The 13,607-nt window shown below is 36.5% G+C and overlaps 2 protein-coding genes across 3 annotated transcripts; one reads left to right on the top strand and one right to left on the bottom strand.

The window, feature by feature from the left end:
• Positions 1 to 4,864, top strand: LOC132057439 (protein BUD31 homolog 2). Of its 2 annotated transcripts, XM_059450040.1 has the most exons (5): positions 1 to 177; positions 2,801 to 2,889; positions 3,773 to 3,874; positions 3,978 to 4,165; positions 4,450 to 4,864. In XM_059450040.1, the coding sequence occupies exons 3-5, from the start codon at positions 3,781 to 3,783 to the stop codon at positions 4,603 to 4,605; spliced, it is 438 nt and encodes a 145-aa protein (XP_059306023.1). In that variant the 5' UTR covers positions 1 to 177; positions 2,801 to 2,889; positions 3,773 to 3,780; the 3' UTR covers positions 4,606 to 4,864. The 2 variants fall into 2 exon arrangements, with proteins under 2 accessions (XP_059306023.1, XP_059306022.1); XM_059450039.1 differs by lacking the exon at positions 2,801 to 2,889 and having other exon boundaries at positions 3 to 177.
• A 513-nt stretch (positions 4,865 to 5,377) lies between these two features.
• LOC132057438 (ankyrin repeat domain-containing protein EMB506, chloroplastic) lies at positions 5,378 to 9,328 on the bottom strand. Its single transcript, XM_059450038.1, has 7 exons — positions 8,788 to 9,328; positions 7,757 to 7,836; positions 7,199 to 7,297; positions 6,998 to 7,096; positions 6,803 to 6,901; positions 6,624 to 6,722; positions 5,378 to 5,804 (listed from the first exon to the last, which is right to left on the bottom strand). The coding sequence occupies exons 1-7, from the start codon at positions 9,113 to 9,115 to the stop codon at positions 5,700 to 5,702; spliced, it is 909 nt and encodes a 302-aa protein (XP_059306021.1). The 5' UTR covers positions 9,116 to 9,328; the 3' UTR covers positions 5,378 to 5,699.
• Between the last annotated feature and the right edge of the window lie 4,279 nt (positions 9,329 to 13,607).

The following is a 13,607-nucleotide window of genomic DNA, read 5'->3' as shown; positions in this document are numbered from 1 at the left end:
ATAAAAGGATAACGGGTCAAATAGTATCCGGATTCGGGTTACCCTCCAGATCCGACTTGAATTTGCAGTGTTTATAGCTAGCCTTTCCCCAAACTTAACGTTCCTTTCCCCTCTATAAGAAATCGAAGTTTCCCGTCACTGTCGTTAAGTTTGATCGGAAGTTATTATTCGACACCGGTAAGTTGCTTTTGTTTTGTTTGAACAATTTGCGTGTGGAATTTTGCTATTTTTGTGTGAATCAGAAGTTTCCTTTTTTGGAACAGACTGAAGTCACAACGTTTGTTTGGTGAATTTTGAGATTTGTAGGAAGTTAAAACTTAAATATTCTGAAATTTGGAAGTAGTAACATTTTACTACTATTTTTCTGCATTTCGATTTTGGCCTGTGGATTTTTATAAATTATGCACTTGTAATGTAAAGGAGGAAAAGTTAGTAAAAGTTAATCGCAATTTTAGGTAATTTGGTTTATGAGATAAGACGTGATTATGGTTATGTTGAAGCACCGAGGGAAACCCTAATTTTCCATAAGAGACAAATTACAGTGTATATATAGTATGCAAGAGGATTCACTGAGGACATAAAATTACAGTGTATATATAGGGTAGATTTTCTGTGTTTACAACAACAACAAGCCCAGTAGAATCCCACCATGTGGGTTCTGGGGAGGGTAGAGTGTACGCAGACCTAACCCCCCACCTTGAAAGGTAGGGCGGTTGTTTCCGAAAGACCCTCGGCTCAAGAGAGGAAAACAAGACAAAAGGTCAGATAGGGCCAAGCATATCAAAAACAATATGAAAACGAGGAATAACAAAAGCGAGAAAGTCATGGTAGAAAGGAGCATTAACTACCATAGATAAATAAGATAATCAAAGTACAAAGGCCTAACAAATATAAGCAGAAATCAAATGGCAATAAACGAATGAGCAAAACTACAACTACTATGGTGAAAAGATCAGCAACCTAGCCTTCTGTCCTAATCTGAGTCCTCCACAACCTCCTATCTAAGGTCATGTCCCTCGGGTCGAACCGTGCCATATCCTGTCTAATCATCCCTCCCCAATACTTCTTAGGCCTCCCTTTATCTCTCCTGAAACCGCCCATAGCCAACCTCTCACACCTCCGCACTGGAGCCTCTCCTCTTCACATGCCCAAACCATCTCCACCTCGCTTCCGGCATCTTGTCCTCCACTGATGCCACTCCCACCTCGTCCCGGATATCTTCATTCCTAATTCTATCCCTCCTAGTGTGCCCACACATCTATCGCAGCATTCGCATTTTCCCGACTTTCATCTTCTGAACATGAAAGTTCTTGATCGGCCAACACTCCGCCCCGTACAATAAAGTCGGTCTAATCACCACTTTGTAGAACTTGCCTTTAAGTTTTGGTGGCACTTTCTTGTCACACAGCACTCCGAAGGCGAGCCTCCATTTCATCCACCCTGCACCAATACGATGTGAAACATCCTCGTCGATATCCCCATCTCCCTGTATAATGGACCCAATGTACATATATTAACTTTTGAATACCCTGAACAAATGCATATGGTTAGCTTAAGTGGTCCAGGGTATTCAAAATTGTCTCGAGCATCCTAGGTTCGATTCTCAGGGACAACATCATTTTTTATAATTAGCTTTTGTTGTTTTTGTCGAACACCTTGAGTGAAAATCCTGGATGGTTATGGAGGTCGTGAATTAGGGTAGAAGGTTAGGAAGAGGCTGAATTTCAAAATATCCGTTGCTTTTTAGATTTTATTTGCAGGGCATAAAAAAATAATTAAGAGAAGAAAAATAGAAAGGATCTGTAAGTTCATAATACCGTGCCAAGTTCTAGTAAATCACAAGCTGCTCTGCTAATTTTCAAGGCTTACCTTGATATGAATGGGGTGGGTTAAACCTGAAAAAACCCCGAAAAGATCAGCCAAACTGAAAACTTTGGTTTTCAGTTTATTTGGTCGGTTCACGGTTAAAATTTCGTTATTTCAATTTAGTTGTCAGTTTCAAGAATTCTGTTTCCCAGTTCGTTTTTAATCAAAGTGCGTAAAGAGCTTCTGCTTGGCTCCTTTAGGGTTAGTCTTTAATTTTTAAAATTCTATTAGCCAAACCCAATTTCCCCCAGCCTCAGATCTGAAGCCCAAGCTTGGGTGACCTAAGCCTAAAGTAAGCTAAATTTGCTGAGGCCTTTTAGTTTAGTATTACACTGTTACACTAGGATTCTTGTTCTTCCAATCCCAAGAACCATTTTCGCTTTTGCTGCTGCTGATTGCCGATAGCTGCTTGCTGCCATCCATCATCCTTGCATTCCCAACTACCTATTATTACTTTCTCGTAGTCTGATTCATTAACAATAAGTCAAGTGTGGAAACGGAGACAAAGCAACTAGGAAACCATGTTTTTTTTTTTTTTTTTGATTAAGTGTGAACCAGTCTCCTCCTTAAGACTGCTATTGTTACTATTATTACTTTTCTGATAGTCTGATCCATTTAATACATATTCCTACGTTGACTTGCTTTATGGTCTTTTCCTTTTGTGTCTCAGTCTTCAGATCACCATTTTTTCACTTCACAACTCGCTGAACCGCCTACCTTATTTTCTGCTGATTTTCTTATGCAAACCGGGAAACTGAAAAACAGAACCGAACCGAACATTTAAAAATCGAACAATCTGAAACCAAATTAACTTCAGGAACCAAACTTCTGGAAAACCAAACGAAACCAACTGACCCCACCCCTAATATCCTATTTGCATTTAATTTGTTTTAGTTACAAAACCCGACATTTTCTTTGTTGACTTTGCATGCAGATACTCTAAGGTGAATTGTCTCAAAACTATAACTGGGCATGTGCACAGCTAATAAGCCAAATGATAGTAAATCTTTGTATCATTGCTAGGTTGTTCGCCCTGCACTCAACTTTCTTAGTATGACATGTTAATTTTGGTAATGGTGCAACCGATGACTTTCTTATTATGACCTATTACCTTGTAATAGTGCTAATTTGCGGAGAAATCCAGAAAGTACAGTGACATTACATACTTTATGAGGCATGCTTATTTATCTTATTTTTTTTTTTTTTTTGAAACTGGTAACTAATGCTTATTTATCTTATTATCATCTATGCCTTAGGGATGTCATAACAAACAAAACTTTTATCTTTAATTTGCCTTATTGTCGTGTTAATTATGAGCAGTGATGACTAGCAGATCACAAATTTTTTTGTATGCACTCCCCTGTAGCCTCTTTTCTCAGTTGTTAAACGACTTTGCTTTGTGTATTTGGTAACAAGGGAAAGAAACAAAAGAAAAATGAAACGAATATCAGCCCGCATATATTTCTTCTATCATGTCGGCTGCAATAATTATCACTTGTTTCTCCTTTCCCGTTTGGAACAAGTTCCCCTTCAGTTGTAATTTGCTTGAATTTGTAACACAGAATTCAGCATGACTGGACTTGAATTTTATGCATGAAATTCTGAAACTGAAAGCCTATTCATGTAATTTTACTAGATTATGGATTGAGCAGCGTTTCATGATCACATAAGAATATCAGTTTGGTTTTGTTGGCCAAACAATGCTTTGGAACTCAATTATGCGAGCATCTTCTACCATTTACCAAAATTATTATGTGCTGTGTTTCTCTGACTGACTCAATCCTAGTTAATAAAATAAGAAGTTGAGATGAATAGTAGTTTTGTCAGTAAGTTCTACAGTTACATGCATTTGCTGCAGTTCAGGTCATTTATCAGCAAGTCTTACATTTACATGCATTTGGTGCAGTTAAGGTCATGCCTAAAGTAAAAACAAACCGTGTCAAATATCCAGAAGGATGGGAGTTGATTGAACCTACTCTTAGTGAACTACAAGCAAAAATGAGGGAAGGTATTGTCACTTCAATTAAGAAATCTATTTTAGTGTTTGTTGTTTTCTGTGTAGCCAAAATGATGTTCATCTCCTAACTTCAATATTTTGACTGCTGCTACAGCTGAGAATGATCCTCATGATGGGAAAAGAAAATGTGAGGCTTTGTGGCCTATTTTCAAAATTGCTCATCAGAAGAGCCGGTATATCTTTGATCTCTATCACAGGAGGAAAGAGATATCCAAGGAATTATACGAGTTCTGCATGGATCAAGGATATGCGGATCGCAATTTGATTGCAAAATGGAAAAAGGTAAGCCTCGCTGCTTCAGTTTTTGTGTGCCACATTTGCTTTTCTTGTTTTTCTTGTTGCACTGACATCATTTTCATTTTGTGGGGAACTCTTGTTCATGTAACATATCCCAATGCATATCTCTTCTTTCTGAATGTGTTTCTGTTTTGACTTTTGTTTAGTACTTTTCTCCAGTGTTTGGGGGGGTCGGTGGGGGGATGCAAGGGTCTTGGGGTGACCCTTTCTGCTGTTGTGTATATAATGACTTTGTTGTCAATTCTCATTGTTTTGCCTCTGAATTACAGCCTGGTTATGAACGGCTCTGCTGTTTGAGGTGCATGCAACCGCGTGATCACAACTTTCAAACAACCTGTGTCTGCCGTGTTCCAAAGCATCTAAGGGAGGAGAAGGTTATAGAATGTGTCCATTGCGGCTGTAAAGGTTGTGCAAGCGGAGATTGACCCCTTCTTTATAATCAACTAATGCTTCGCCTTAGATGTTTTGTACTTGTAGTGAACCTCCTTTTATTCAAAGCACTGATCAAACGAAGTGTAGCACATCACAGCCAGTTCAATGCTATCGGCCGTGTTTGATGAGATAACAATTGTGGCTCTGCAGTATCTACTATAACCTGTGTAATCTATTTATCGCAAACACTTAAACTTGCCTTGTAACTATGATATGGTTGGTTGGTTGCAAGTAAACCATGAGTTACGTCCATATTAGCATTGTGAATGGGAACAAACTACTGCAGATAATTCCTGTTGGGCTTTACGTTTATGAAATAGGAGATTTTCTTTTATTTTTTTGTGCGGATTGCCCTTTATTTGGGGTGGTCTTTAATTTTTGCCCTTCAAATTGGTGGTCTTTAAATTTTACCCCTCGTCTAACACTCCAAGGTTGTGCGTTTGAACTTCAGTTCAGTTTAAAAAAAATAAATTGCAAGGCAGACTTTGCAAAATTAATTCTGAGGCAGAATTTTGAAAATCTGCCCATACAAATCTACCCAGCAGAATTTGGGCTGTACAGGCAGGATTTCTGCTCATGCAAATTTTGCCTGAAGGTAGAATTTCTGCCTTAAGGCAGAATTTGCACGGGCCGAATTTAAAGACCACTATTTTGAGGGGTAAAAATTATAGACCAGCCCCAGCGAAGGGCAATCCTGCAAATTGCCCGATTTTCTTAAACCTAACTGGGAAATCTACGACTTTCCAATTCCTTGATACTAGAGTGTGCTAAAATCAGTTTTGAGATATGTATACCATAAGGAAATTTATGTTTTACGAATCTGTTACAAGACTTGACTACTCGATTGCGCAAATATTTTACAGTTCCAGTGATTGCATGTCTGATAGTTGATCTGACTTGTAGATCGTGCTTCGCTGTATCCCCTTGACAAGTTTAATGAACTTCCTTTTTGGCTAGAAATGACTGTTTCTTCTTTGTTGGAAGCAGAAATGCACAAGAATTTGATAATATGTGTTGAGACGTTGATGTCAAGATAGGTTCTGATCTTCTTGAGAATTTGGAAGAACCGTTCTCTTGGAACAGCCAATCACAATTCTCTATTAGCAGGAACGAGCTTCAGTAACTTTGCCAAATCATAAGACTTGAAATCTTTGCCATAACAAAGGCTAATATCAAGGGGTGTCTTTCGATCCTGTGAAACGTAAATGATCAAGGGTTATTAAATATTCACATGCATACGCAAGGAAACAAAAAAAAAGCCTCTACTAATAGTGAGGGATAAACCCTAATCATTCATCTCCGTTTGTGTGGGATTGGCACGTCTATATTTGGGTTAATGGTGAAAACTTACTTGCATGTGTTTACAGTAACCAATGAATGCAAGATACATGTCTTTTATACATATATTTATCACTAAACCAAACACAACTCCATCTTCAACTTCAAATTCCAAATAAAGTGAAAAATATTTGGTTTATTGAAATTGAAAAAAATGAAAATAAGGTTTTAGGTGTTTTTCAAATTCCAAATACCATAACTTCAAGTTGTATTTAAAATTTTCATGGCCAAAATGTTGATTTCCAAATATAGTGAAATAACTTTCCGGAAAAAGTGAAAAATTCTGATGACCAAACCGGTTGAAATTTTATGTTGTTCGGACTCTCCAAAAATGTAATCCCACTTGTGTGGGATCCTCCAATAGTACACTACTTTGAAGGATTCGACGCGCACCTGTCAGTATTATTGAAGAGTCCAAGCAACATAGGTTTTGAATAACTTTTGCCATCTTTTCTCAAAGTAGTTTACAAAAATTGTGCTGTAATCAGGATATTTTATCGTTGATAAGCACATAGGTACAAATGCATTTCTTGTGGGGTGGGGGGTTGGGGTGGGGGCAATCTTTGCTGAATCAGTGGATATGATCATGATGTTGGGATAACTTTAGTACTGAAAGATTTTCAAGTGCAAACATCTTAAGCCGTAGAGATTGCACCAGCACCTACAATTTTACCTTATTCTTCCTGTACTTATCTGCTCCATTGACTAGAAGAATCTTGGCTATGTCTCTGTTTCTGCTTTGCATGGCCACGTGCAGTGGCGTCCAGCCCTCCTGTAAGAAGGAATTACTACACCTAAGCTAACAGGGGGGGGTGAAAATGTCAGAAAATAGAATAAAGCGCATCCACTTACATTATCAGTAGCATTCACATCAACCTTGTATTTGATTAACATTTTAACAGTTTGCATGGCTCCTGCTTGAACTGCGTAGTGAAGCGGGGTAACACCGTCCTGTTAACATAGTGAAAAAGATATAAATATGACTAAATGCAATCAAACTTTAAGCAAGTTGTTTAAAAAGAGAAAAGCAAATACGTGTAGTCTCACCATATCCGTGACTTGAGGGTTCGCACCTTTTCGTAGAAGATGACTAATGACAGCCTCTTTTTTACCAAAAACGGCATGGTGAAGAGCTGTTTGCCCTTCCTGTCACCGAAATTAACTCAATGACTACTTAAAAACACAACGAACGATCAAGTACTAAACGTCAATCAACACTATCTACATTAGGGATACAACGAATCTTACCTTGTCAACAACATCAATATCGATACCTTCCTCTAGAAGTCTATCCATAAATCGTATCTGCCCTGCTAATGCAAAAGTGTGAAGAGGGTTCCATTTTGCCTGGATTAGGCACACATCCAAGAGTATCAGGATTTTTCCAGAAACCAGCAAAAGTGTGAGTTAATTATCATATATTCATATCCATAGATCTCTTTTCAATAATGTGGCTTCAGCTCTAAAGTTAGTCGGTAGTATCTAAGACAGTAAGGGGTCATTTGGTTAACGGGAATAGGATACTAGGATACTATTCCTGGTATTAAATATGGGATCACATTTATCCACCGTTTGATTACTGGTATAAGCTAATACTGGTGTGAATTTTATACCAAAATCTTGGTATTATATCCCGTATAGGATCGATCAAAAAAACAATCCCAGCATTATAGTCTTGGGATAGCCTTAATTTGATCCAAATGACCCCTAAGGATAGAAAGTCCCTGGCTTGCACAAAAGAATACTAATTTACTTATCAGGGAAGATGTTAGTATAAAGAGGCAAATGAAGCTCCTTGGAACTTACAGTTGATATCTTATCCAGCTCTGGAGTTTGATTTTGATACAAAATTGCCCTTTCCTCTGGGCTCAAAAGCTGTTCAACCTCTGAAAACAAAAAAAGATGCTAGTTTCAGATACAAGAGATTCAAAAGAGATCAGATAACTTAACCTGAAACATTTTGAGACTACTAGAACAAATGCTAGAAGTAGGTTGACAACCATAAGGTCCAAAATTAAATATTTGTACTTAAAATTTGTTTTTTTTTTTCCCACACATATACAGCGTTGAACCAAAGCTACTGGTTCGGATGAAACTATAACATATACACTACATCCGCCCCAGTTTCCAGACTACTAGCACAGATACTAGAGATTCAAAATATATCAGATACAAGGAAAAAGAAAAACTATTTCCCTAGAATGACAATCCTAGAGCTTCTGCCAACTGAGGCCTGGGTACAAAACCAAATTTGGAAGAAATTATACAACATAACTTATTAACATCATTTGCTGGAACTATCCATTTTTCAACTTTAGGATTCAGTTGCCTCGTTTGTAATTTCCTTCTTGTCTTTGGACAATCCGAATAAATGATCACTTTTCAAGAATTTGCCAAAGAAAATGAACGGTTCTACAGCTTGTTTGGATGGTTGTTACCTATTGTATTGCATCGTATTGTTACTTAAATTTTGTTGGATCTTATTGTCAATCCATTAAAATGTCATTTAACGTAACGACCGACTTGGTGTGATCGGGCCTTTGCCTTTTTTTTTTTTTTTTCCCTTATCTTATTCTTACTTATTATTAATATTTAATAATCCTATTAAATCCTTTACAATACCTTTTTAATAATACCTCTACCTCCTACCCTACTTTTTATTTATAGTAATATCGTAAGTTTATTCTTCAGATTGTTGATGCCCGTCATTATGAAACCATACATTCTATCTAAATATTGTATTAAATCAAAACAATACAGTACAATAACATATGAAACGATATGTAACAACCAATTGGAAACAGCACAAAAAAAAAAAAAAAAAAAAAAAAACTTACGTTTCACAAACTCGTCTTCATAATTGCTGCTAGACAGCCCATTTGTAGAATTAGCATTTACTTCATTTTCTGCTCCATATTCCATATCTTCTTCTTCTTCTTCACTATCACTACCATCATCAGGATCTTCCCAAAAATTACCTTTACTTAACTTGACTATACTAATCTTTTTAGGAAAATTTTGAAAAGAAAGAAAACCCAAATTAATTCTTCTTTGAAATCTGAAAGAAATGACATTAACAGTAGAAGTAATAGCTGTAGTTGTAGTTGGACATAGCTGTGTAAATGGAGAAGTTGAATTATACTGCAACGCCATTATTTTCTCCATATTTTAATGTTGAGGTTAAACTATAATAGCAAACTGAAAATACCCATGAATTAAAGAATGTTGATTGAACAAGAGTTTGGATCATTTTTAGTCTCTTTGAGGCATTTTATCGAACAGTTAAAGAGGTTTCTGTAATGGGCTACTCAGATAGGATTATCATTATGTGATTGAAAGGGTCATTTGCAGAGGCAATTTGCAGGATAGTCCTTCGCTTTTAGCCCTCAAATTTGTTGGTCTTTAACTTTTGTGCCTTAAGGCAGAATTTACATACACATGAGGCGGAAATTTTGTCTCTGCCTATGCAAAATTCTGCCTTGCGAATTTTGTTTACCTTGGTATTAGGTGAAGAACAAAATTTAAAGACTACCAATTTGAAGGACAAAAATTAAAGACCACCCCAAATGAAGGACAATCCGCACAAAAAAAAAAAAAAAGCATTTGCACGATTGGCTTCAAAGGCATTGGTCTTTACTTTTTGTCCCTCAAATTGTTGGTCTTTAATTTTTGCATTTTTCTTAATATCCCGAGGTTTTGGGTTCAAATTTAGACTTAATTAAAAAAAGAAGAAGAATTTCACAACACAGATGTTTTTAGCAAAATTAGGCTTATTCGGACAAAAATTAAGCCTTAAGGCAGAGGTTTGCCTTATGACAAATTTTTAGCCAAAATTAGGTCTGTTTGGACAAAGTTTGCCTCAAGAAATAGCGCAAACTCCACCTTAAGGTAGAGTTTGAATCCAAAACTCTACTTGGCGAATCCAAAACTTTATCTTATGAATTTTCTTTTAATTTTTGACTGCGCGGGGATTCAAACCCGAAATCTATTTTTAGTCGAAGGACAAAAATTAAAGAATAACAATTTGAGGGACAAAAATTAAAGACCAGTGCTTTCGAAGGCCATTCCGCGCAAAAAAAATGGATTGAAAGCGGTCTAATGGGCTTCATCCATTTGGGCTGTGAAAGCCCATGTATGTTTCACTCGTAAAATTCTCGCTAGTGGACAATTGTTTATATATGACCTTTTTTTTAATAATTCTTTTATAATTTATAGACCTTTTAAACTATGGTCTAAAGTTCATTCTGAACAAACTGAATATTTAATGAGATAACGTTAAACGACAGTCTAAATTTTGCAAATTATTATAAACTTAGACAACAATATAATGTTTTATCTGTAAAGTTGAGGGATATATGAACAAGAGCTTGAATAATTTTTCGGGAAATTTCCTATATACACGAGAATGATTTTTTGAGCAAAATAAAGGCTGCCAAGAGGGTCACGTTTTTTTTCAAAATTGCTACAATTATATAAACTATTACTATGTTTAGTAAATATGAAAAATGCTTATATGTTTTGTAATAAAGGGCATTAAATAGTCTTATGGTGTGATTTCTCGTTATGGAAAGCAGCATGTCATGATTTTACAGAGGTGGACCCAAATGGGTGGGTGGGAGTGCACGTGTACTTTCGAAAGGTGCACTCCCATCTTTCGAAAAAAATTATGTATATATATTTATATGTGTGTGTATATACTTTTATAAATTAGTATATATTTAATTGTGCACTCTAACAAATGAAATTGTCTTTTAAGCACGCGTTAGTTGCAGAATCGTTTCTTTACATGTTACCCGGATCGAACCCAAATGCCACTTTTAATTATTTTTTTAGCCTATTTTTAGGAAAACAATCAGCGTTAAATGAGCTCACCTATATTTGAACTTGCACTGTCACCACATGTTGCACAGTCTTAGTCACTGAGCTATCTCTTTCATTTGCTTCACTGTATTAAATTTTATTTATTACCCATATTTGACCTATATACTTGTATTTTCGCCACTGTTACGCTATTAATGACCGGTCTGATACGGTATTTTCCCTCAGTCGTCATTAAATTTTGTGTTGGAGTTTATGTCAAGATATTGGTGCCCCCGCCGTCTTAAAATCCTGATTCTGCCTCTGGTCATGAAGATTATGCAGTCCATCAATTCAGCCCTCTTCAATGGGCTTCACCCATTTGGGCTATGATAGCCCATATACGTTTCACTCTCAAGGAACAATAAAAGGAGCCTGGACGAGTATTTTCTCTCTCTCTTTTTTCCCCCAACTTTTTTGGGGGATTTTTACACAAATTGCCGGACGGATTCACTGTTTACTATTTGGTTGGCATGTTTTATTGTTGTAATTCGAAGAAAAAGTTGTTATTTCTGGGAAAAGAATTGTTCACCCGAATTTCATGTCGAAATGGCTAAAAGTACACACACATATACATACCTGAATTTCATGTCAAAATGTTTGAAGTGCAGACATTATATATCTGAAGTTTAGACTTGCCAAGCCCACAACTTCAGTAAAAAAGTGTCTAAAGTTGGCCTTGGCAAGTCGGACAAAAATGTTTGAATTTTAGCCTTGACAAAGCCATACCTCCGCCAAAAAATGTCCAAAGTTTGTCAAACTTCAAACCCAAATTTTTGCAACTCCAATTCCTTAGGTCCAAAGTAGTTCCAAATTAAGTAGGTATACTACAAAAAAAATCAAGTTTGCCTGTAGCTTAAACATCAGTTCCAAAATCAAATTTGTGCATTTCTAACATGCATAAAGTCAAGGAAAACCTATGAAATTAATTATTTCAATATCAATAACTCCCCCCACCCCGCACTCTACCCCCACATTTTTTTTCTTTTTTCTTAAAAAAAGTTTTAAAAGTTTCCTTTTTTATTTTTTTCACCCCACCCACCCCCGCGACCACGCCCACCCTCTCGACACCCCACCACCCCGATCATTTTTTTTAAAAAAACTTTTCTTTTTTGATTCTCTACACCCACCCCCCGCACCCACCCCCTACCCCTCCCGAATTTTCTACTTCCTATTTAATTTTACCTTTATAAAAAAATTATAAAAATTGAAAGTTTGCGTGGTTATTGGAGGGGTGGGTGGTGTAAACATCTGAAAAAAGTAACTTTTAAAACTTTTTTTAAGAAATTTTTTTGGAGGCGGGTTGTGGTGGTGTAGAAAACCAAGAAAAGAAAATTTAAAACTTCAAAAAAAAAAAAAAAAAATTGGGGCGGGGGTGGGGGGTGGGTGGGTGGTTGGTGTGGTATGGGTCCATGCGGGGGGAGGGGTGGGTGGTTGTGGGGGTTGGTGTGTTATGGGTCCATGCTTTGGCCGGCCGCCGGGGGGGGGGGATGGGGGGGGGATGTGGTGGTTTAGAAAATCTAGAAAAAAAAATTAAAACTTAAAAAAAAAAAAAAAGGGGTGGGGGGGGGGGTTGGTGTGGTTTGGGGTGGGGTTGTGGGGCTTGGGTGGGTATTTTCCTGAAAATGTTTTCTATCAATCAAACGAACATGAGAAAATAAGTAAGAAATTCACTTATTTTCCGCTACCCAAACAAACATGAGAAAATAAATAGAAATTCACTTATTTTCCAAGAACACACTTTCCATGAATTTTTTTTCCTCCATTCCGAACACACCCTAATTATTTTAGTCTTAAATTTGGGACACATAAGAGTTCCAACTCAAATGTGTATTGGATGGAACAAATTGGGATGTTGCTGTAATAAATAGATGCATGCACGTAATTTGTTCCTCCAAATTCTCGTGGTTTAGTTTAGTTGGAGGATTACATCAATTTTAAATCATAATGTAAACTTACAATTAAATCAAATACCTAATCAACTTATACTTCTTGATCATAGGTGCAGTCAAATCACCCAAATAAGGTTAATCAAGTTCAGTATCGGATCCCATATCCACACCCAAATTATATCGGATCAATATGGGTGCGACAAAGATTTTGAAAGATCTAAGCAACATACCATGTAAATGGAATGGTGATGTTGAGACAAATGATTTTGATATCTTGGCAGTTACTCCAGTTTGTTCATGCTTTGTTAGCATGATTATAATTCTTTAGATGCATGCTATGAATATATAGTACAAGTCATAATCAAGAACTCTTCTTGATATATAAGGCTTCACTGCAGTGCTTTGTTTTTTTACAAAAGTGTAAAGACAACTGCAAATGGACCAAATTTAATTTCTCATACTGATGAATTGAAGAAAAATTCTTTTGAAAGCAAAGTGTTGCCCATTTTGTTATTTGGACCATTAGTGAGAGGTTGCTTCTTCTAAAATTATCAGGCTACGGCGTTTGATTTGATGCGAAGTTTAAGAAAGAAAGAAAGTTTTTTTTTTAAAATTATGATCTAAAACAAGCCACAAAAATATGTTTGTACGCTATAAATTATCTCATCAAGAAGAAATAACTAAATGCTGAAGCGTACCTTAATTAATTCACGAGAAACTGTGAAATCCTTCATCTTCCGGTTAACAGTCTTCAGCCCAAGAGTCAAAAAAGAAACTCTATGGACCTAATTTGGGGACCATATCACCCAATTTATAAACTCATCAATGTCGTACTGTACAAATTAAAATAAAAAGTACTATAAGTTCTCCATATTTTCTATCTCATATAAAAATCTCTTAAAGGCTAA

The sequence above is a fragment of the Lycium ferocissimum genome, chromosome 5, assembly GCF_029784015.1.
Source record: "Lycium ferocissimum isolate CSIRO_LF1 chromosome 5, AGI_CSIRO_Lferr_CH_V1, whole genome shotgun sequence".
Lineage (NCBI taxonomy): Eukaryota > Viridiplantae > Streptophyta > Magnoliopsida > Solanales > Solanaceae > Lycium > Lycium ferocissimum.
This window is presented reverse-complemented; position numbering and strand designations above follow the sequence as displayed.

What these genes read in the sequence shown, in the direction of transcription:
- LOC132057439 (XM_059450040.1), top strand. Translation starts at nt 3,781, where the DNA reads ATGCCTAAAGTAAAAACAAACCGTGTCAAATATCCAGAAGGATGGGAG. An exon ending in ACAAGCAAAAATGAGGGAAG is followed by an intron (nt 3,875 to 3,977) that starts GTATTGTCACTT and finishes CTGCTGCTACAG; the next exon opens with CTGAGAATGATCCTCATGAT. An exon ending in TGATTGCAAAATGGAAAAAG is followed by an intron (nt 4,166 to 4,449) that starts GTAAGCCTCGCT and finishes TCTGAATTACAG; the next exon opens with CCTGGTTATGAACGGCTCTG.
- LOC132057438 (XM_059450038.1), bottom strand. Translation starts at nt 9,115, where the DNA reads ATGGAGAAAATAATGGCGTTGCAGTATAATTCAACTTCTCCATTTACA. An exon ending in AGCTGGATAAGATATCAACT is followed by an intron (nt 7,298 to 7,756) that starts GTAAGTTCCAAG and finishes TGCCTAATCCAG; the next exon opens with GCAAAATGGAACCCTCTTCA. An exon ending in ATGTGAATGCTACTGATAAT is followed by an intron (nt 6,723 to 6,802) that starts GTAAGTGGATGC and finishes TCCTTCTTACAG; the next exon opens with GAGGGCTGGACGCCACTGCA.